This window comes from Dendrobates tinctorius, unplaced genomic scaffold, assembly GCF_039654945.1.
Source record: "Dendrobates tinctorius isolate UK_male_01 unplaced genomic scaffold, ASM3965494v1 ptg000086l, whole genome shotgun sequence".
NCBI lineage: Eukaryota > Metazoa > Chordata > Amphibia > Anura > Dendrobatidae > Dendrobates > Dendrobates tinctorius.
The window spans coordinates 12,724,576-12,748,518 of record NW_027361754.1 but is presented as its reverse complement, the minus strand read 5'-3'; the positions used below and the strand labels follow the sequence as shown (position 1 = coordinate 12,748,518).

At 50.4% G+C, this 23,943-nt stretch overlaps 2 protein-coding genes across 8 annotated transcripts in view; one reads left to right on the top strand and one right to left on the bottom strand.

The window, feature by feature from the left end:
- Positions 1-23,943, bottom strand: part of MTOR (mechanistic target of rapamycin kinase) — a 158,656-nt gene that overhangs the window by 95,115 nt on the left and 39,598 nt on the right. For all 7 annotated transcript variants that reach the window (XM_073585057.1, XM_073585060.1, XM_073585061.1 and 4 more), the window contains 6 exons: positions 17,155-17,317; positions 16,982-17,074; positions 15,705-15,848; positions 15,479-15,621; positions 15,229-15,391; positions 13,861-14,006 (listed from right to left, as the gene is read on the bottom strand). In XM_073585057.1, the coding sequence (XP_073441158.1) occupies positions 13,861-14,006; positions 15,229-15,391; positions 15,479-15,621; positions 15,705-15,848; positions 16,982-17,074; positions 17,155-17,317 (852 nt within the window). The remainder of the gene's footprint in view (positions 1-13,860; positions 14,007-15,228; positions 15,392-15,478; positions 15,622-15,704; positions 15,849-16,981; positions 17,075-17,154; positions 17,318-23,943) is intronic.
- ANGPTL7 (angiopoietin like 7) lies at positions 8,162-12,403 on the top strand. The gene is made up of 5 exons (XM_073585065.1): positions 8,162-8,714; positions 9,253-9,353; positions 9,430-9,624; positions 11,467-11,665; positions 11,743-12,403. The coding sequence occupies exons 1-5, from the start codon at positions 8,258-8,260 to the stop codon at positions 11,910-11,912; spliced, it is 1,122 nt and encodes a 373-aa protein (XP_073441166.1). The 5' UTR covers positions 8,162-8,257; the 3' UTR covers positions 11,913-12,403.

Here is a 23,943-nt window from a genome sequence, read left to right as displayed (position 1 = left end):
GGCTTCAAAATAGTATCCAATCCTATTCTGTGTGATATTCTGTTAAGCTGTGTATCTAATCCTGACCTGTGTGATACTGAGCCGTGTATCTAATCCTATCCTGTGTGATACTGTCTGCTGAGCCGTGTATCTAATCCTATCCTGTGTGATACTGACTGCTGAGCCATGTATCTAATCCTATCCTGTGTGATACAGACTGCTGAGCTGTGTATCTAATCCTATCCTGTGTGATACTGACTGCTGAGCCATGTATCTAATCCTATCCTGTGTGATACTGACTGCTGAGCCGTGTATCTAATCCTATCCTGTGTGATACTGACTGCTGAGCTGTGTATCTAATCCTATCCTGTGTGATACTGACTGCTGAGCTGTGTATCTAATCCTATCCTGTGTAATACTGTCTGCTGAGCCATGTATGTAATCCTCTCCTGTGTGATACTGTCTGCTGAGTATTGTGTGTGAACTATATGGCGGTATTACGTGTGATCTATATGGCAGTATTACGTGTGATCTATATGGCGGTATTACGTGTGATCTATAAAGCGGTATTATGTGAACTATTTGGCAGTATTATCTGCAGAAAGGGGACCCATTCTAGGGTGGTTTTGGCTGAGCACCTGCACACGGGTCTGGGACAGCATGCCCTCCCTTTCTAGTCAAACATAGTGTTTGACGAGTGTTCAACTTTTTACTACTGAGGCTGCCTATGCAGCATCAGTAGTAAAAGATAGGATGTAAAAAATAAATTAAAAAAATAAAAAATATTGCTATTCTCACCTTCCGGCATCCCGCGCAGTCTTCCCGACTCTCTCCACGCTCCCGGTCTCAGTAATCCTTTGCGCGAATGACCGCGAGACGTCGTGCTCCCGCTCAGCCCACGTGGTGAGCACCGCTGATCGCGGCCGGGTGTCAGCTGATTATCACAGCTGACACCCGGCACAATGTGTCAGGGGCGGTCACGGACCGCCCCCAACACGTTAACCCCTTGCACACCGCGATCAAACACAATCGCGGTGTACCGGGGGTTAAAGGGAAGCATCGACAGGGAGGGGGCTCCCTCCGTGCTTCCCTGAGCCTCCCACAGCAGATCAATGTGCAGCGCTGCTGCGGGGGGCTCCATCCCTGCAGGTCCCCGAATCCAAGATGGCGACAGGGACCTTCAGGGGCCTGCAGGACCTGGCTTCCTCAGTGCCTGCAAAGCGCAGGCATGAGGAAAGCCTGTGCAGCGCCTGTGACAGATCGCTGATCTGTCACAGTGATCTGTGATGTGACAGACCAGCGATCTGTCATATGACAGGTATGTCCCCCCTGTGACAATGTAATAAAGTTATAAAATAAAAAAAGGTGTAAAAATAATTAAAAAAAAAAAATTGCTAAATAAATTTAAAAAAATAAAATATTCCCTAATAAATTCATTTTTTGGAAATAAAAAAAAAAACAATAAAAGTACACATATTTGGTATCGCCGCGTCCGTAACGACCCACTCTATAAAACTGTCCCACTAGTTAACCCCTTTAGCGAACGCCTTAAAAAATAAAAAAAAGACTAAGCAAAAAATAATGATTTATTATCATACCGCCAAATAAAAAGTGCAATAACGCGTGATCAAAAAGTCGCATATAAATATCCATGGTACCACTGAAAACGTCATCTTGTCCCACAAAAAACGAGCCGCCACACAGCATCATCAGCAAAAAAATAAACAGTTATAGCTCGCAGAATAAAGTGATGCAAAAATAATAATTTTTATATATAAAATTATTTTCATTGCATAAAAGCGCCAAAACATAAAAAAAACGACCTAAATGAGGTATCGCTGTAACCGTACTGACCCGAAGAATAAAAGGGCTTTATCAATTTTACCGCAGGCAAAACGGTGTAAACGCACCCCCCAAAAGAAATTCATGAAACGCTGTTTTTTTTTCATTCTGCATCCCAAAAAACGGAATAAAAAGCGATCAAAAGATGTCACGTGCCCGAAAATGATACCAATAAAAAAGTCAACTCGTCCCGCAAAAAATAAGACCTCACATGACTCGGTGGGTCAAAATATGGAAAAATTATAGCTCTCAATATGTGGTGGCCAAAATAAAAACCCGCCATAAATAGTAAATCAAACCCCCCTTTATCACCCCCTTAGTTAGGGAAAAATAATAAAATTAAAAGAACATGTTTTTATTTCCATTTTCCCATTAGGGCTAGGATTAGGGTTAGGGCTAGGGCTGAGATTAGGGTTAGGGGTGTGTTGGGGTTAGGGTTGGAGTTATAATTTGGGGGTTTCCACTGTTTGGGCACATCAGGTGCTCTCCAAACGCAACATGGCATCTGATCTCAATTCCAGTCAATTCTGCGTTGAAAAAGTCAAACGGTGCTCCTTTCCTTCCAAGCTCTGCCATGCGCCCAAACAGTGTTTTACCCCCACATATGGGGTATCAGCCTACTCAGGACAAATTGCAAAACAACTTTTGGGGTCCAATTTCTCATGTTACCCTTAGGAAAATAAAAAATTTGGGGCAAAAATATCATTTTTGTGGAAAAAAATGATTTTTACGTCCGGGCGTTATAAACTTCTGTGAAGCACTTGGGGGTTCAAAGTGCTCACCACACATCTAGATAAGTTCCGTGGGGGGTCTAGTGTCCAAAATGGGGTCACTTGTGGGGAGTTTCAATAGTTTAGGTACATCAGGGGCTCTCCAAACGCACATGACACCCGCAGACCATTCCATCAAAGTCTGCATTCCAAAACGTCACTGCTTCCCTTCCGAGCCCCGACGTGTGTCCATACAGTAGTTTTCTCCCACATATGGGGTGTCAGCGTACTCAGGACAAATTGCACAACAACTTTTGGGGGTCCAATTTCTCCTGTTACCCTTGGGAAAATGAAAAAATTGGGGACTAATTGATCATGTTTGTGGAAAAAAATACGATTTTTTTATTTTCATGCCCGGGCATTATAAAGTTCTGTGAAGCCCTTGGGGGTTCAAAGCGCTCACCACACATCTAGATAAGTTCCTTAGGGGGTCTCGTTTCCAAAATGGGGTCACTTGTGGGGGTTTCCACTGTTTAGGTACATTAGGGGCTCTCCAAAGGCAACATGACACCCGCAGACCATTCCATCAAAGTCTGCATTCCAAAACGTCACTACTTCCCTTCCGAGCCCTGAGGTGTGTCCATACAGTAGTTTTATCCCACATATGGGGTGTCAGCGTACTCAGGACAAATTGGACAACAACTTTTGGGGTCCAATTTCTCCTGGTACCCTTGGGAAAATAAAAAAATGGTGACTAAAAGATCATGTTTGTGGAAGAAATACTAATTTTTTTATTTTCACGCCCGGGCGTTGTAAACTTCTGTGAAGCACTGGGGGGTTCAAAGTGCTCACCACACATCTAGATAAGTTCCTTGGGGGGGTCTAGTTTCCAAAATGGTGTCATTTGTGGGGGGTTTCCACTGTTTTGATACAACAGGAGTTTTCCAAACGCGACATGGTGTCCGATCTCAATTCCAGCCAAAAACGTCAAATGGCACTGCTTCCCTTCCGAGCTCTGCCATGCGCCCAAATAGTGGTTTACCCCCACATGTGGGGTATCAGCGTACTCAGGACAAATTGCACAATAACTTTTAGGGCCCTGTTACCCTTGGAAAATTAAGAATTGAGGGTGAAAAGATCATTTTTGTGGAAAAAATATGATTTTTTAATTGTATGGCTTTATGTTATAAACTTCTTTGAAGCCCATGGGGGTTCAAAGTTCTCACCACACATCTAGATAAGTTCCTTAGGGGGTCTAGTTTCCAAAATGGTGTCATTTGTGGGGGGTTTCCACTGTTTTGGTACATCAGGAGTTTTCCAAACGCGACATGGTGTCCGATCTCAATTCCAGCCAAAAACGTCAAATGGCACTGCTTCCCTTCTGAGCTCTGCCATGCGCCCAAATAGTGGTTTACCCCCACATGTGGGGTATCAGCGTACTCAGGACAAATTACACAATAACTTTTAGGGTCCTGTTACCCTTGGGAAAATAAAAATTGGGGTGAAAAGATCATTTTTGTGGAAAAAATATGATTTTTTAATTGTACCGCTGTACGTTATAAACTTCTGTAAAGCCCTTGTGGGTTCAAAGTTTTCACCACATATCTAGATAAGTTCCTTGGGGGGTCTAGTTTCCAAAATGGGGTCACTTGTAGGGGGTTTCCACTGTTTAGGTACATCAGGGACTCTCCAAACGTGACATGGCGTCCAATCTGAATTCCAGACAATTTTGCATTGAAAAAGTCAAACGGCGCTCCTTCCATTCTGAGCTCTGCCATGCGCCAAAACAGTCGTTCCCCCCCACATATCAGGTATCTGCGTACTCAGGACAAATTGCACAATAACTTTTGCAGTTCAATTTCTCCTGTTACCCTTGGTAAAATAAAAAAAATTGAACCTGAAGTATTTTTTTTATGAAAAAAAGTTAGATGTTCATTTTTTTTTAAATATTCAAAAAAATTCCTGTGACGCACCTAAAGGGTTAATAAACTTCTTGAATGTGGTTTTGAGCACCTTAAGGGGTGCAGTTTTTAGAATGGTGTCACTTTTGGGTATTTTCTATCATATAGACCCCTCAAAGTGGCTTCAAATGTGATGTGGTCCTAAAAATAAAATGGTGTTGTAAAAATGAGAAATCGCTGGTCAACTTTTAACCCTTATAACTTCCTAACAAAAAAAAAATTTGGTTCCAAAATTGTGCTGATGTAAAGTAAACATGTGGGAAATGTTAGTTATCAAGTTTTTTGTGTGCCGTATCTCTGTGATTTAAGGGCAAAAAAATTCAAAGTTGGAAAATTGCAAAATTTTCAAAATTTTCGCCAAATTTCCGTTTTTCTCACAAATAAACGCAAGTTATTTGAATGAAATTTTACCACTAACATGAAGTACAATATGTCACGAGAAAACAATGTCAGAATCACCGGGATCCATGGAAGCGTTCCAGAGTTATGACCTCATAAAGGTACAGTGGTCAGAATTGTAAAAATTGGCCCGGTCATGAACGTACAAACCACCCTTGGGGGTGAAGGGGTTAAAGGGATAGTACTAATATAGAAAGATATCACCTAACCTCAGGAGCGCTTGGGACCCCCACGATCCAGAGAACGGGGCTCCCCAACCTAAGTTAGGACAACCCCTTTACCAGACTGATACATTGGAACAAATACTGCATTTCTATCTTCAGCTCACAGAGGATTGTCCAGATGCAAGTGAATCAAATCCTGAACTGCAAGGTGTGTTCACTTTTTCCCTTTTTATGCAAAATCTTCATTTGCAAACATCAAGCAGAGATGTTGAAATTGGTGAGGAATCTATGCTCAAGGCATAGGAAAAAGCTGCAAAAACTTCCCACTGTTCAGTGACCGTTTCAGGTCCTCGGGACACGAGACAGAATTTATTGCTGCCATTTTAACACTTTCAGAAGAGAACATTGAAGCGTCAGTCACCTTTACTTCTACAGATGCCGACCATGACTCTTTGGATTCAGTTCTCTGTCCACCTACTGTGCGGCATTCCTAGGAGACGAGAGGGGCAGTTTGTCAGTTGGTACCAGCAGTGGTGGTGTTGAGGGGCCCTGGGGACAGGTATTCTGCAGAGCCGGGGGGGGTCCCTGGGGACAGGTATTCTGCAGAGCCGGGGGGGGTCCCTGGGGACAGGTATTCTGCAGAGCCGGGGGGGGCCCTGGGGACAGGTATTCTGCAGAGCCGGGCGGGGCCCTGGGGACAGTTATTCTGCAGAGCCGGGCGGGGCCCTGGGGACAGGTATTCTGCAGAGCCGGGCGGGGCCCTGGGGACAGGTATTCTGCAGAGCCGGGCGGGCCCCTGGGAGCAGGTATTCTGCAGAGCCGGGCGGGCCCCTGGGAACAGGTATTCTGCAGAGCCAGGGGGGGGGGGCCCTGGGAACAGGTATTCTGCAGAGCCAGGGGGGGGGGGGCCCTGGGAACAGGTATTCTGCAGAGCCAGGGGGGGGGCCCTGGGAACAGGTATTCTGCAGAGCCAGGGGGGGGGGCCCTGGGAACAGGTATTCTGCAGAGCCGGGGGGGGGGGCCCTGGGAACAGGTATTCTGCAGAGCCGGGGGGGGGGGCCCTGGGAACAGGTATTCTGCAGAGCCAGGGGGGGGGCCCTGGGAACAGGTATTCTGCAGAGCCAGGGGGGGGGCGCCCTGGGAACAGGTATTCTGCAGAGCCGGGGGGGGGCCCTGGGAACAGGTATTCTGCAGAGCCGGGGGGGGGCCTCTGGGAACAGGTATTCTGCAGAGCCGGGGGGGGGGGGGGCCCTGGGAACACAGGTATTCTGCAGAGCCGGGGGGGGGGGGCCCCTGGGAACAGGTATTCTGCAGAGACAGGGGGGGGGCCCTGGGGACAGGTATTCTGCAGAGCGAGGGGGGGGGCCCCTGGGGACAGGTATTCTGCAGAGCCAGGGGGGGCGCCCTGGGGACAGGTATTCTGCAGAGCCGGGCGGGCCCCTGGGAGCAGGTATTCTGCAGAGCCGGGCGGGCCCCTGGGAACAGGTATTCTGCAGAGCCAGGGGGGGGGGCCCTGGGAACAGGTATTCTGCAGAGCCAGGGGGGGGGGCCCTGGGAACAGGTATTCTGCAGAGCCAGGGGGGGGGGCCCTGGGAACAGGTATTGTGCAGAGCCGGGGTGGGGGCCCTGGGAACAGGTATTGTGCAGAGCCGGGGGGGGGCCCTGGGAACAGGTATTCTGCAGAGCCGGGGGGGGGCCTCTGGGAACAGGTATTCTGCAGAGCCGGGGGGGGGGGGGCCCTGGGAACACAGGTATTCTGCAGAGCCGGGGGGGGGGGGCCCCTGGGAACAGGTATTCTGCAGAGACAGGGGGGGGGCCCTGGGGACAGGTATTCTGCAGAGCGAGGGGGGGGGCCCCTGGGGACAGGTATTCTGCAGAGCCAGGGGGGGCGCCCTGGGGACAGGTATTCTGCAGAGCCGGGCGGGCCCCTGGGAGCAGGTATTCTGCAGAGCCGGGCGGGCCCCTGGGAACAGGTATTCTGCAGAGCCAGGGGGGGGGGCCCTGGGAACAGGTATTCTGCAGAGCCAGGGGGGGGGGCCCTGGGAACAGGTATTCTGCAGAGCCAGGGGGGGGGGGGCCCTGGGAACAGGTATTGTGCAGAGCCGGGGGGGGGGCCCTGGGAACAGGTATTCTGCAGAGCCAGGGGGGGGGCCCTGGGAACAGGTATTCTGCAGAGCCAGGGGGGGGGGGCGCCCTGGGAACAGGTATTCTGCAGAGCCGGGGGGGGGCCCTGGGAACAGGTATTCTGCAGAGCCGGGGGGGGGGGCCTCTGGGAACAGGTATTCTGCAGAGCCGGGGGGGGGGGGGGCCCTGGGAACACAGGTATTCTGCAGAGCCGGGGGGGGGGGGGCCCCTGGGAACAGGTATTCTGCAGAGACAGGGGGGGGGCCCTGGGGACAGGTATTCTGCAGAGCGAGGGGGGGGGGCCCCTGGGGACAGGTATTCTGCAGAGCCAGGGGGGGGCGCCCTGGGGACAGGTATTCTGCAGAGCCAGGGGGGGAGCCCTGGGGACAGGTATTCTGCAGAGCCAGGGGGGGAGCCCTGGGGACAGGTATTCTGCAGAGCCAGGGGGCCCTTGGGACAGGTATTCTGCAGAGCGGGTGGCACTGATGACAGGTATTCTACAGAGCGGGCGGCACTGGTGACAGGTATTCTGCAGGGGGGGGGGCTCTGGAGACCAGTATTCTTCAGGGCGGGGGGAGGGGGCCTCTGGAGACCAGTATTCTGCAGGGAAGGGGGGGGCCTCTGGATACCAGCATTCTGCAGGGTGGGGGGCTCTGGAAACCAGCATTCTGGAGGGTGGGTGGTCTAGTTGTGATGGAGAGAAGGATGCCACCGAATCGTGTTCAATTCACAGTCGTCGTCAGTGATTGTGTAAAGCCCATGTTCTAGCAGCTGCAGATGCGGGGATGAGCTGAGGAAAGGAATGGCAGGATTTGTTTTTTTTTGCATGCTGGTGCTAAAGAAAGCAGAGGTTTAGGATGACTGTACAGTAAGAGACACTGCTGCGATTAAAGGGTTAATTTTGACTATTTCTGGGGGTAAAATGACACTAGTGGGAAAACAAACCCAACCCCTGGCTTTTTTTTGGGGGGGGGGGGGGGGGGATGGAGTATGCAACCCTGGCACCTGGTGTGGAGGAGGAGATGAGCCAGGGTGGGAGGGCAAGTAGGGAAGGCTCCACCAGATAGGATTATTTAAGATGCTGCAAAACTTCCAGCAGCAGATTAGCGACGAGAAGGACAGCCAAACAAGTCACTTTCCCCAGCGCTCTGCAGTTCAGCTCATCATGAACATTCCCACCTTCCTCGGCTTCTTCTTGCTATCTATGGCTGTCTTTCCATCCTGGTCTCAGAAGCCTCTCAAGAAAAAGCCCCCTGGTCCCAACGGGCTGCAGAAGATGCACAGCTGCTGCGAGGAGGTGAAAGATCTAAAGGTCCAGATCGCCAACCTGAGCAGCCTGCTGGAGGAGCTGACCCGCAAGCAGGAGACGGACTGGGTGAACGTGGTCATGCAGGTGATGAAGCTGGAGAGCGGACATAAGCAGGTGGAGAACCGCATTACCGACGCCGAGGAGAAGTACTCCGAGATGAACAACCGGGTGGAAATCATGCAGTCCCGAGAGCAAGCGGCCCAAACGCAGACCCAAACCACGGCAGGTAAGCGGGACCCCCATTACATATCGTGAGCTCTTAAAAGAGATGGTTGCTTAGTAATCGGCACAAACAGACGCACTCCCAGTAAAAGAGGTTCCAGCAGAGACTTGTTCTCCCAGGAATCAGTGCCCCCTCCACCCACCAAAACCAGCACTCAGATTAGTGTCAAAAATCTGTAAAACAAAACTCACACTGATCCCCTCCCAGGGAGTTGGGGGGGTTGGGACGGTCCGTGGAGAGGTGACAATCAGAGGTGGGTGAGGAGGCGGAGGGCGGTGCTGTCAATTACACTCACAATCAGACATTTTGCAGGTGTCGGGCAGATTGTGACAGGCAGGAATCATAAGTCTCTATGGAGTCTGGATTGCCCGGGGTGGGGTGGGGGGTGTTAGGAGCCTTTCTACAGGTGGCCCTCCACACATGCCTGTTTCTAACATTTTAAGACATCTGCGGGTGATTTATGGCGCAGAGGGGACAGATTCTGCAGGAGGGATCGGCAGGAATTTGGACTTTCTTACCAGTGTGACTTGTGTTTTCACAGACGCCATTTACGACTGCTCCACCCTGTACCAGAAGAACTACAAGATATCGGGGGTCTACAAGATGCCGGCCAATAGCTTCCTGGGCAGCCCAGAGATGGAGGTGAGACGCGTCCCGTCGCGCTGAGCGATCGCTGATCACAAATCCTCGCTGACCTTGTGCCACTTTCTGCCGTCAGGTGTACTGCGACATGGAGACGCAGGGGGGAGGATGGACCCTGATCCAGAGGCGCAAAGTGGGGCTGAGCTCCTTCAACAGGGACTGGAAACAGTACAAGGAGGGCTTCGGGAGCATCCGGGGGGACTTCTGGCTGGGAAATGAGAATCTCTACAGACTGAGCCGCCGGCCAACCGTCCTACGAGTGGAGCTGGAGGTGAGGACTCCCCCGGGCACATAAAGAGCGCAGCTCCGAATACACTAAGAACATACAGTTCTCATCACTCCTATGGCACCACTTCTTGCCAGTGAATAGAAACATCCACAGATCATATCCACAGGCTGGAAACCTGCACAGACCCCACACTTCTCACTGCTCAACTGTGTCCGGTATGCACAACCCTCAATGTTACAGTATATGTACATTACATTATAGCAGAATAGTGAGCGGCAGCTCCGGAGTATAATACAGGGTGTAACTCAGGATCAGTAATGTATATACACAGTGACCGCACCAACAGAATAGTGAGTGCAGCTCCGGAGTATAATACAGGGTGTAACGCAGGACCATTAATGTATGTACACAGTGACTGCACCAGCAGAATAGTGAGTGCAGCTCTGGAGGATAATACAGGATGTAACTCAGGATCAGTAATGTAATGTATGTACACAGTGACTGCACCAGCAGAACAGTGAGTGCAGCTCTAGGGTATAATACAGGATATAAATCAGGATCAGTAATGTAAGGTACGTACACAGTGACTGCACCAGCAGAATAGTGAGTGCAGCTCTGGAGTATAATACAGGTTGTAACTTGGGATCAGTAATGTATGTACACAGTGACTGCACCAGCAGAATAGTGAGTGCAGCTCTGGAGTATAACACACAGGATGTAACTCAGGATCAGTAATGTATTGTATGTACACAGTGACTGCACCAGCAGAATAGTGAGTGCAGCTCTGGAGTATAACACAGGATGTAACTCAGGATCAGTAATGTAATGTATATACAGAGTGACTGCACCAGCAGAATAGTGAGTGCAGCTCTGTGGTATAATACAGGATGGAACTCAGGATCAGTACAGGATCAGTAATGTAATGTATGCACACAGTGACTGCACCAGCAGAATAGTAAGTGCAGCTCTGGAGTATTATACAGGATGTAACTCAGGATCAGTAATGTAATGTATGTACACAGTGACTGCACCAGCAGAATAGTGAGTACAGCTCTGGGGTATAATACAGGATGTAACTCAGGATCAATAATGTATGTACACAGTGACTGCACCAGCAGAATAGCGAGTGCAGCTCTGGGGTATAATACAGGATGTAACTCAGAATCACTAATGTAATGTATGTACACAGTGACAGCCCCAGCATAATAGTGAGTGCAGCTCTGGGGTATAGTAGAGGATGTAACTCAGGATCAGTAATGTAATGTATGTACACAGTGACTGCACCAGCAGAATAGTGAGTGCAGCTCTGGAGTATAATACAGGCTGTAACTCAGGATCAGTAATTTATGTGCACAGTGACTACACCAGCAGAATAGTGATTGCAGCTCTGGGGTATAATACAGGATGCACCTTGGGATCAGTAATGTAATGTATGTACACAGTGACTGCACCAGCAGAATAGTGAGTGCAGCTCTGGAGTATAATACAGGATATAACTCAGGATCAGTAATGTATGTACACAGTGACTGCACCAGCAGAATAGTGAGTGCTGCTCTTGCGTATAATACAGGATGTACCTTGGAATCAGTAATGTAATGTATGTACATAGTGACTGCACCAGCAGAATAGTGAGTGCAGCTCTGGAGTATAATACAGGATATAACTCAGGATCAGTAATGTAATGTATGTACACAGTGACTCCACCAGAATAGTGAGTGCAACTCTGGAGTATAATACAGGTTGTAACTCAGGATCAGTAATGTAACGTATGTACACAGTGACTGCACCAGTAGAATAGTGAGTGCAGCTCTGGAATATAATTGAGGGTCTGTAATGTGAGGTACATGCACAGAATGTGACGTTTCCGTCTATCATTACATCTAGGATTGGGAGGGACGCGTCAGATACGCGGAGTACGCCCAGTTCTCTGTTAATAACGAGCAGAACAGTTACCGCCTCTTCCTGGGCAACTACAGTGGAAACGCAGGCAGAGACTCTCTGCGCTACCATAACAACACGGCCTTCAGCACCAAGGACAAGGATAACGACAAGTGCTTGGATGACTGTGCCGGGCTGCGCAAAGGTAAATGTCGCTCATCAATCGCGTGCAGACTGATGTCACCACGTGTCTCATGTAACGTTTCGCTGTATTACCAACAGGCGGCTACTGGTACAACTGCTGCACGGACTCAAACCTCAACGGCATCTTCTACCGCAACGGCGACCACAACAAGCATTCGGATGGCATCAGCTGGTATGGCTGGCACGGATCCACCTACTCTCTGAAGAGGGTGGAAATGAAGATACGCGCCCAGGACTTCCAGCCATGAAGGGGCCGACACAACTGAGCTGCCATAGACGAGTGGCACTCTCCATTGGCGCAGTGACTTCATACTTTATCTTGTAGCCCGTCTGTTCTGTATATAAAAGCGTCCATGTGGGAAGGCATCGACGGGCTGAATATTAGAAGCAGCATCTACGAAACTGAAGATCGGCGCCCTGCTCAGCTCATAATGTAATGCCCGCAATATTAGGGGGCACCCCGGGGTCTACCGACGGAGTCACATGACACCATCACATCCTCCTAATAGAGGAGCCCGCCGCTCAGAGATGTATTTATACAGGATGACCACGAGCGGACCGGACCACCCAACCAAATGAGAAACTTTGTACATAGCGCATTCCCCCTCCATGTGATTGTGTCACTTACTGTAATGTCTATTTTTTATTTGCTTCATAAAACTGGAAATAATAATTATACTGATGGCCTGAAGGTCAAAAAGGATTTTGTAAAAAAAAATAAATAATAGTAACTATCCCACTTCCAATTGTGTCAGTGACAAGAACCCTGGTGTATGAGATGAAAACGACTGATAGTGGACGAGGGGAAAATAAAAAAGAAAAATCAGAGAGAAGGGAACGGTTTACAGATCTTTGAAAACTCCCACAAGGGATCAGGGTTCCGTCCTGCACACATATCAGGGGTCTGAACATACATAATAATAATAAATTTTATTTCTATAGCGCCGACATATTCCGCAGCACTTTACATTTCAGAGGGGACTTGTACAGAGAATAGACATTACAGCATAACAATAATCACATAGATCATAACAGATACCAAGAGGAATGAGGGCCCTGCTCGCAAGCTTACAATCTATGAGGGAAAAAGGGAGACACGAAAGGTGGGTGGTAACAGTTGCCCTGATTGTATGGACCAGCCATAATGTTAAGTGTGTAACAGTACAGGCACAGAGGGCTAATGGATGCATAAAGCATGTGGGAACATGATGCGGGGAACCTGGTTATGGTAAAAACTTTTGGCTGTGCCACACAGGGATAGATTAGGTTAATGTGTTGAGGCGGTAGGCCAGTCTGAATAAATGAGTTTTCAGGGCACACTTAAAATTGTGAGGATTGGGGACTAATCGTATTGACCTGGGAAGTGCATTCCAAAGAATTGGCGCAGCATGTGTATAGTCTTGGAGACGGGAGTGGGAGGTTCTGATTATTGAGGATGCTAACCTCAGGTCATCAGCAGAACAGAGGGCGCGGGTAGGATGGTATACTGAAACAAGGGAGGAGATGTAGGGTGGTGCTGAGCCATGGAGAGCTTTGTGGGTGAGGGTAAAAAGTTTGTACTGGATTCTGGAGTGGATGGGTAGCCAGTGTAATGACTGGCACAAGGTAGAGGCATCGGTGTAACGATTGGCGAGGAATATGATCCTGGCAGCAGCATTCAAGACAGATTGGAGGGGGGGAGACTTTGGTAAGAGGGAGACCATGACCATAACGGTGACATGTCTCATCTTATTTTACCTTAACACCAGATCTATCAAGGTATATGGCGGCCATGAAGACCACAGAGTCGGACCTGCAGGACCGAAACACGTTTATTACATACACTGCCATTATTGAGAATCACTCTCACATCATATAATACATTACTAATGTAACAGCTGCTTCATTTTCAGGTTTTGGAAATGGGCTATCATGACAAATACCCTTTAAGAAACTAGGTGACAAAGGATCAGATCAGACGGGGATCCCACAGAAAACAGAACGATTATTCACAAATTCTTCTATAGTATAGAGTGAGTTTTCCCACATTTTACATAAATGATGGTGAAAGGTTTTGCCGCTGTCCTCTGCATGGGTAAAAGCATGGAATTTGTGAAGACGCTGCCGGCGATGAGAGGTCAAGTGTCATAGACCACATACATGGATGGGGCATTACATGGACAACGGGCACTATAAAGACAGTTGCGGCTCCCTTACCTGATGAGGGACTCCAGGATCGCTGGGGTCGGCCCTTTCTGGAACTCCAGCTCTTTGTAATGTAAAGCTTTGGCGTAAGCACGGCATCGGGATGCCCTTTCTCCGAGGAGGACCACTCCGTTGTCATCTTGCAATGGCAAAGGGCCCTGGGGAAACATGACAAGGACATAATTAGGTCCCAATTAGGAAGCACAGACATTAAATGGGCTGCGATGATTAAAAAAGGAAATTTGGCGATGTGCAGTAGGGCGGTGAAATGGTGGGACATTATAACATATCCTATGTATATAATATATTGCTGGTACAGAAATATGTGATGGACGCAATAAGCTGACAATTTGCGTAGTCGCCACTGCAGATGAAACCTCAAAGGGGGTGACCCATACGACCACTCCTGTATGAGCGAGGATGACCCATAACGACAAGCCCTATCTGAGGTAAGATGACCCATACGACAACCCCTGCCTGAGCGAGGATGACCCATACGACAACCCCTGCCTGAGCGAGGATGACCCATACTAACACTCCTGCCTGAGCGAGGATGACCACTACGACCACTCCTGCCTGATCGAGGATGACCCATACGACCACTCCTGCCTCATCGAGGATGACCCATAAGACCACTCCTGTGAGCGAGGATGACGCATAGGACTACTCCTGCCTGAGCGAGGATGACGCATACGACTACTCCTGCCTGAGCGAGGATGACGCATACGACTACTCCTGCCTGAGCGAGGAGGACGCATACGACTACTCCTGCCTGAGCGAGGAGGACGCATACGACTACTCCTGCCTGAGCGAGGATGACGCATACGACTACTCCTGCCTGAGCGAGGATGACGCATACGACTACTCCTGCCTGAGCGAGGATGACGCATACGACTACTCCTGCCTGAGCGAGGATGACGCATACGACTACTCCTGCCTGAGCGAGGATGACGCATACGACTACTCCTGCCTGAGCGAGGATGACGCATACGACTACTCCTGCCTGAGCGAGGATGACGCATACGACTACTCCTGCCTGAGCGAGGATGACGCATACGACTACTCCTGCCTGAGCGAGGATGACGCATACGACTACTCCTGTCTGAGCGAGGATGACGCATACGACTACTCCTGCCTGAGCGAGGATGACGCATACGACTACTCCTGCCTGAGCGAGGATGACGCACACGACTACTCCCGCCTGAGGATGACGCATACGACAACCCCTGCCTGAGTGAGGATAAAGCATACGACAACCCATGCCTGAGCGAGGATGAAACATACGACACCCCCTACCTAAGCGAGGACTGCTGCAAATAGTGATTCTTAATCATGATCACCCCTGAAACCACCACACTGATTGCCGTGCGTCTCATGTACCTTATCACTGTGCTCCATGAACTCCGCCAGGTTCAGCAGAGTCTGTGTGACCTCAGCAATGTCCTGAGCTGTCAGGGCCTGTTCAATGCTCAGGACCAGCTCATCCTGTTGGTCTTCATTCAGCTCCGACCAGCAGGAAAGGAAGGCAGCGTTAAACAGATCTCTGTACATGGAAAGAAGAAAAAAACGTTCAGTCACATGAGAATTGTAATAATGTGACATGGGTCACACAGGCAGTGGGGGGACTTACCGGGCCAGTGGGTTATACGTTTGTGCCAGAGACCAACAGGAACGAAGTGACGGAGAAGAGGAATCTTTCAGGAGCTCCACACCGAGTCGTCTTAGCCACTCCAACCAGTCGTCTTTGGAGACTCTACGAGTCGCTTCCCAGGCCTGAGAAGTCCAAAAAACAACTTTAAGAATAAATCCTTCAAGGGTCTGAATGCCAATATAAACAACATGCCTTCCCACATTACCTTCTGTAGATTGGTGGTGCTGACGTGCAACTTCTTCATTGGTGCAGTGTCCAATAAGCCACCTGCAAACTCTCCTAGGTTTCCTCTAGCTGTACGATGCTGATAAATTAATGGATCCTCTTCTTCATCCGCAAGAGTGTAGCCCTGGTGGGTAGAAAAATACAAATAAATGTTGTGAGGCAGTGACCCCTGTTACAGCTAGGGGGTGCTGTGTGTTCTTCCCACGATACGCACGGAGGCGTATTGAGGCTATGAGGATGCATTGCAGTCACAGGCGTAGCTGGGATTGCAATTGGGAAGCAGTGACCGATGTCATAGGTAGGGGTCGCTGTGTAGTCTCCCCAGGATATGCATGGAGGTGTATGAAGGCCATAGGTGTGCATGGCAGTCACAGGCGTAGCTGTGACTGCAATGCAAACTGATAATAAAGGTGTTAGTCTTGGACATGTTAATGTTCAAGGCAGAGGTACGGAAAACCTGCTCTGGATGTTATGTTTGAAACAAATTGCAGTACGATAGTATTGCAGTCTGTACAATTCCGGACCCAGGTTTTCCAGGTGGCTGAAAGCCACAGGCTGCTGTGATAAAAGCCCTGCAGGAAAGGGTTAGAGAGAACTGAGGAGTTCTGAGTGAGTCTCAGGTGTGTCAGGGCCAGAGTTGGTGCTTGTTGCTGTGCAGAGCACAGGACAAAGCTGAGCCAATAGGCCTGGCACTGACAGCGTACACAGGGATGCAAGTCGTTCACGGTAAATGGTCTGGGATGTGGACAGTCCTGTGCATGAAAGAGGACTGGCGTTTAAAGATTGCAAAACAGGTGGATATGGTGCCTGGCTGCAATCCGGAGGATATCCTGGGCTGTGAGTAGAGACTGTGATACAAGCGATGCAGGACACCCACGGGAACCAGTCAGAGGAGGACTAGCGTGTGTAGTGACTGCAATCTAAGGGATGCTGTGTACTATGGAATGCGTGAACTGAACACTGATAATATGCACTGAGGTTATATGCAAGTGTGTGAATTTGGACTTTTATGTGTGAAGACAACACATTAAAAAGACTTTTGTGTTTGAATTTTGTGGGTCACTGCCTCTTCACTTCGTACGGTGCTACTGCTGCCTTACAATATATATTTGTGTGGGAAGCCTGTGGATTCAAGACATCGAGTCCAAAGGAGGGGGGTGCTTTATCATGGCGATCCTACCAATCATTAAGTGCTGGAAAATCCCTTCATTACCCTATAACAGATTAATAAACAAATGACTGATCCTGTGTCATTACCTTTAAGATTCGGCATGTCAGCACCTCGTATCGCTGGTGCAGGATCCGGTGCTTTAGCAGCACCTTGTTCACCATTGGGATAAATATTTGGTACTGGAAAGGAAATTCAGGAGAATTTGCTTATTTCATTTACTTGACGCAGAATAAAAAAAGGCTAAATCATTGTCCGGTACCTTCTTCCCCAGCTGGAAGACTAAGGAGGACAGCGTGTCCATGGCCGTCTGTCTGAGCTCAGGGCAGACGTCCAGCGTGCGGACTATGGGGTGGATTATGCGGGAGGCATAATCAGTGAAATCCAGAGACTCGGTCAATCGATCCACGGTTTCCAGAGCCACCCTGGGGAAAGGAGACACAGCTTGTATACACACACGGCATAGTGCTGGTTAGAAAGCTGCCGAGCAGGTGCGTAAACAGATCGCCAGCCCCGACATCTGTAATAATCGATGACCTCGGCGAGGACCGGCCCTCAGGAATTACATATTTGTGTCTGCGGAAACAGACGTCGCGCATACATTTCTGCAGACTGAAAGCTAAACCATCTGAGACGGCTGAGGGTGGTTCTCCGGGGCTGGGCGTTTGCTGCCACTGCCAGACACATGCAAAGTATCACTTTACAGCACCCCCGTTCCTTTCATGCAGGCGACACTATAACAGCCGTCGTGTCATGGCGGTATGCATTATTACACTTCACTTGTGTAATGCAGTCGTGAATCTCAGGGATGTGGTATTCGATTACGCAGAGAGGAAAACATTAAGGGTGGGATATATGAGGGTCTGTGCATCACAATCTGAGCAAACACATTGGTAGTTTTTTTTTTTTTGCACTTTGGGGCCTCACCATTCAACAAATAGACTATAATTTGCGGCAGAAAATGGTGTAAATAATCATGCACATTTATAGATGGCATAAATTAACTTTCAGGAGCACAAACACCCAGAGAAGCAACAGATTTAGTAAGAGGTGAGTATCCCCTAATAAATAAGGTGCTTCCTACTCCAACTGTGCACGAAGCGTCAGTCTTAATAAATTCCTCCCAAAATCTTCTCATTCATGGTCCGTGTAAGGACGGGGATGTCTGGATGGGCGGCCGGTCTTCCTACCTGAACTCAGCGGCCACCAAAAGAGCCGGACAGAGATGTTCATACTGGGAATGTTAATGTCGGATTGTTGAAAGTTTTCTAAGTGCAAAGTAGAAAAGCATCCCACCCATTATATACCTGGATGCAGGATTCCCCCACACACTCCCTTTACCTGCCTTATTAGGAGGTTTTCATGACAATTCCCTGATATAAAGCCAGAGACGGAGGGCGGTGGGCAACATCAGAGGAGCGGACCCCCAATTCTCAGCTTCACCTTAAAGGGAATCTGTCACCCTATTTTTCACCTATCAGCTGCAGCACCGACATGAGGGGCTTATCTACAGCATTCTGTAATGCTGTAGATAAGCCCCCTGATGTACCCTAAAAGAAAAATGAGATATTATACTCACCCAGGGGCGGTCCTGGTTCGGTTCGGGTCCGGAGGGAGTTGCGGTCCGGTGCTTCCCATCTTCGAACGGTGACGTCCTCTTCTTTGCCACCTGTCGTGACTCCTGCGCAGGCGCACTACTCTACCCTGTTGAGGGCAGAGCAGAGTCCTGCAGTGCACAGGCGCCAGGAGAGGTCCCCTGATGTCGGTATCGGCAGCTGATAGGCGAAAAATAGGGTGACAGATTCCCTTTAAAATGTCTACAATGTGGACACGACGACCTCTGGAGGTCAGGAAGGTGTACTGCACTTGCTATGGCCATACTATAAAAGTGGGATATAAGGGCCTGTGTCTCATGCCAACCTGAGTTGACTTTGGTTTACTTTGGTGCTGAAGAGATTAACGACCCTTTCTATGCTGGTCTGAATAATGCAACTCCATTTCAGCTGCTTCTGATCTGGTCGCTAACTCTTCCTATAAAACCTGGCCAGACCCTCTCTGTCTTGCCAGTGAAAGTTCTGCTTCCTTGTTCTTAGGAGACGCTCTGCTGTGTGAAAAAACAGGATTTTTTGGGTTGCTTACCGTAAAATCTGTTTCTCGGAGCCTTCATTGGGGGACACAGAGACCATGGGTGTATGCTGCTGCCACTAGGAGGCTGACACTATGCACAAAAAAAAAGGTTAGCCCCTCCTCCGCCGTATACACCCCACCGACCGGCAGGAAGTTCCTCAGTTAGTCAGAAAGCAGTAGGAGAAGTACCAGAATAGATTGAGAACAGAACAAACAACTCAACTGTAACAAACCGACAAACATAAGAACAGGAGTTGTAGAACATGGGAGGGTGCTGTGTCCCCCAATGAAGGCTCCGAGAAACAGATTTTACGGTAAGCAACCCAAAAAATCCTGTTTTCTCGTTCGCCTTATTGGGGGACACAGAGACCATGGGACGTCCCAAAGCAGTCCCTGGGGTGGGAAACAAACTTCCATCAGGCCAGAGGACTCGCCACCGCAGCCTGCAGAATCCTTCTACCTAGGCTGGCGTCCGCCGAAGCGTAGGTGTGGACCCTGTAGAATTTCACAAAGGTGTGAACCGATGACCACGTTGCAGCCTTGCAAAGCTGCAGCGCGGAAGCTCTGTGGCGCACCGCCCAGGAGGCACCCACCGCCCGGGTAGAGTGCGCTCTGACCCCTGGAGGGGCCACTCGATGCTTGACCCGGTATGCCTCCAAAATTGCCGATCTGATCCAGCGCGCAATAGTGGCCTTTGAGGCTGGGTGACCTTTCCTCGCCCCGTCAGGAATGATGAACAGAGAGTCTGACTTCCGCAAGGAAGTCGTCCGGGCTAGATAGACTCTCAATGCCCTGACTAGGTCCAGCTTGTTCAAGGACCGCTCCCGAGGGTGAGCTGGGCTCGGGCAGAAGGATGGCAGAACAATGTCCTCATTGAGGTGAAACGAAGATACCACCTTCGGAAGAAAAGAGGGCGGAGGCCGCAGAACTACCTTGTCCTGATGAAGGACCAAAAAAGGAGAGCGGCAAGAAAGTGCTGCCAATTCCGACACGCGCCGGATGGAGGTAATGGCCACCAAAAAGGCCACTTTCCAAGAAAGGAGGGAAAGGGAAACGTCCCTGAGAGGTTCAAAAGGAGGACCCTGCAGAACCTGAAGAACCAAATTAAGATCCCAAGGATCCACGGGCGCTCGGTACGGAGGAACCGTGTGAGCCACACCCTGGAGGAAGGTTTTGACCTGGGGCCGGGAGGCCAGCGTTTTCTGAAATAAAATGGACAGTGCCGAAACTTGACCCTTCAAGGAACTGAGAGCAAGCCCCGCCTCCAGCCCTGCCTGCAGAAACGCCAGAATAGAAGGGAGCGAAAAAACCAAGGGCGCGATGTCATTGGTCTCACACCAGGAGAAATAGGCTTTCCAAGTACGGTAATAGATCTTCGAAGAAGAAGGTTTTCTGGCGCGGATCATGGTATGAATCACCCGATCAGAGAATCCTGCCCGTCTCAAAACCTCGGTCTCAACAGCCACGCCGTTAAATTGAGCGACCGAGAATTGGGGTGGCAAATCGGGCCTTGAGACAACAGATCTGCCCTGTCGGGAAGCTTCCAGGGAGCGTCCGCGAGAAGGTTGACAATGTCCGCGAACCAAGACCTTCTGGGCCAATTCGGGACGATGAGGATGACTGGAATCCCCTCTGCTTTGATTTTCTTCAACAACTTGGGAAGAAGAGGCAGAGGAGGGAACAGGTAGGGGAGCTCGAACTGTGACCAAGGGACGGCCAGAGCGTCGGCGCCCACTGCCAGAGGGTCCCGAGACCTGGACACGAATTGTGGGACTTTCCTGTTGAGGCGAGATGCCATGAGGTCTACATCCGGAGTTCCCCACCGACGGCAGAGCAGATGAAACACCTCCGGATGTAGGGACCATTCCCCTGCCGCGAGACCCTCGCGGCTGAGGAAATCGGCGGCTGAGGAAATCGGCGGCCCAGTTGTCCACGCCGGGAATGTGAACCGCGGAAATCATTGGAACAAAGGTCTCCCATTGAAGAATTCTGGACACTTCCGCCAGAGCTGAGACACTCCGTGTCCCCCCTTGGCGGTTGATATACGCCACCGCTGTGGCATTGTCTGTCTGAATCCTGACAGGCAGGCCCTTGAGGCGCCTTTCCCAGTGGAGGAGAGCTAGATGGATCGCTCGTATCTCTAGGACATTGATCTGCAGAGCTGATTCCTGAGTCGACCATCGACCCTGAACAGTGTGATTGCGGAACACTGCACCCCAGCCGATGAGGCTGGCGTCCGTAGTGACAATCTGCCAGTGAACGGGAAGAAAAGACCGCCCCAAGAGAATGAGGGGAGACGTCAACCACCAGTTGAGAGACCGCTTGATCCGGCATGAAAGACGAACCGGACGATCCAGAGACAGAGCCGACCTGTTCCACCTGGACAAAATGGCCTGCTGGAGTGGCCTGGCGTGAAATTGGGCAAAGGGAACTGCCTCTATCGCCGCCACCATCTTCCCCAGGACCCTCATGGCTGTCCTGAGGGATGGAAATCGTGTGATCTGTAATGATCGCACGCCCTGCTGCAGGGAAAGGATCTTGTCTTGTGGGAGAAATACCCTTGACCGACGAGTGTCGAACAGAAGGCCCAGAAACACAAGGCGTTGAGTAGGGACCAGACAGGACTTTTTCCGGTTGACGATCCACCCAAAACTGGACAGGGTGTCTAGAACGATCGCCACACTTAGGCGGGCCTGTTGAAAGGAGGGAGCCTTGATCAGGATATCGTCGAGGTACGGAAAAAGAACGAGACCTCTGATCCTCAACAAGGCCATCAACGCCGCCATAATCTTCGTGAAGACTCTGGGAGCGGTGGCGAGCCCGAAAGGAAGCGCGACGAACTGGTAATGTTCGTGGTGAATCGCAAACCGCAGGAACTTCTGATGTCCGGGAAATATGGGCACATGCAGATAGGCATCTTGGATGTCTATGGAACCCATGAATTCCTGCTCCTCCATGGAAGCAATTACCGAGCGTACAGACTCCATCCGGAAGTGGCGAAGGCGAACTCTCTTGTTGAGTAACTTGAGATCCAAAATGGGCCGAACTGCCCCGTCCTTTTTCGGCACCACAAACAGGTTTGAATAAAACCCTGTGAAGCGTTCCGATTCGGGAACGGGCACAATCACCCCGGAACTGAGAAGAGAGGCGATGGCCGAACAGAACCCCGGGAACAAGGCCGGATCCCTCGGCGGACGGGATTGGAAGAAGCGATCCCGTGGAAGAGAAATGAACTCTATTTTGTATCCTGTTGATACAACCTCTCTGACCCAAGCGTCCTCTACTGAGGCGAGCCAGACGTCGCTGAAGAAAAGAAGTCGACCTCCCAATTGGAAGGGACCCCCGAGAGACCGATGGTAGTCATGTGGATGTAGACCGTCCAGATCTAGATCTGGGCGGTCTTCCCTGGGAAGAGTGGGACCGCCAGGACGGAGTGGGCCTGAAGGAAACCACCTTTCTTTCCTGACGTGCCTGTGGCCTTTGCTGGTTGGAAGGGTTTTCCGCCGTATTGAAACGGCGGAAAGTCCGAAAGGAACGAAACTGACGCCTTGGAGGAGGTCTGCGAGGCTTGGAGGGGAGAAGAGAACTCGTACCTCCGGTAGCGTCCTTAATAATCTGATCCAATTGTGATCCGAAGAGACGCACTCCCTGAAAAGGTAGATTGGTCAGAGACTTTTTAGAGGACAAGTCTGCCTGCCAGGCCTTGAGCCAAATTGTACGTCGGATTGCCACGATGTTACTTGACGCCTGAACTGCGCAAGATGCGGCATCCAGGGAGGCAGAAAGCAGATAATCCCCCGCATGGGAAATCTGATTGGCGAGATCGGCCAAAAGCTCTGGTCGTGCCTTATCCAGAATGCCCTGCCGAAGGTCGTCTGCCCAAGTGGATATGGCCTTAGCTGCCCAAGAAGAAGCAAAGACTGGACATACCGCTGACGATGCCGCTTCGAAGGCAGATTTTGCTAGAGATTCTATGATCCTATCATTAGAATCTTTTAGAGACGCCACACCTGACAGCGGAAGGACCGTATTATTAGAAAGTCTGGACACGGGAGGGTCCACCGAGGGAGAAGCGGCCCAGTTGTCCGTGAGCTCTTTAGCAAACGGGTACAGTACGCCGAGACGCTTTCCTCTTTGAAAGCGTCTGGTCGGATCTACTCTCTCCCTTGTAAAAATCTTTCCAAACTCAGAATGGAAGGGAAACACCCTGGATGGTGTTTCCGCCCGTCTGAACGAAACCTCCTGATCTGAGGATTTCGCAGGGGCGTCAGCGATGTCAAAGGTATGGTGAATCGCAGCAATGAGGTTTTGCACCGTAACCTTCATGTTCGCATCCTGGTCCGAATCCAGCTCTAAGACCCCTTCCGATTCCGAAAGCGCTTCGCCTGACTCGGGAGAGGAGGCCCGAGAGGGAGACTGCTGGGGACTATGGGGTGAGGTAGGACGAGGGGAGGACTCCGCCTGGAGGTCCTGCCTGGGCCTCTTGCGACTGCCGCTGGCTGGCTCAGATGGGACGTCCTGAGACGTGCTGGTCCCCGCCGAAGCTCCCAAGGGCAACTTGTCCAGAACGGCTACTAGGGACTGAGACACCTTGGTGAGGTCTGCCACTGACTGTGATAGAGAGGAGGCCCAACCCGGCATGGGGGGCTCACTCACCACTGGGGCTATGGATGGCTCCTGAGCGGCGTCGGGCTGGATTGGATTGCTACAGTCCAGGCAGAGGGGAGTGGACTGACCTGAGGGAAGTTTGCGATTGCAAGAAGAGCACGCAAAGTACTTGACTAAGGTGCCAGAGGAGGCAGGGGGACGAGCGCGGTCAGACTTAGAATTAGACATACTGACGGACAGTCACTGATGCCTTGCCGGAAGGTTGGGGGACAGGAGGCAGAGGAGGGTGTCAGTCTGCAGTATGCAGAGCTACTCA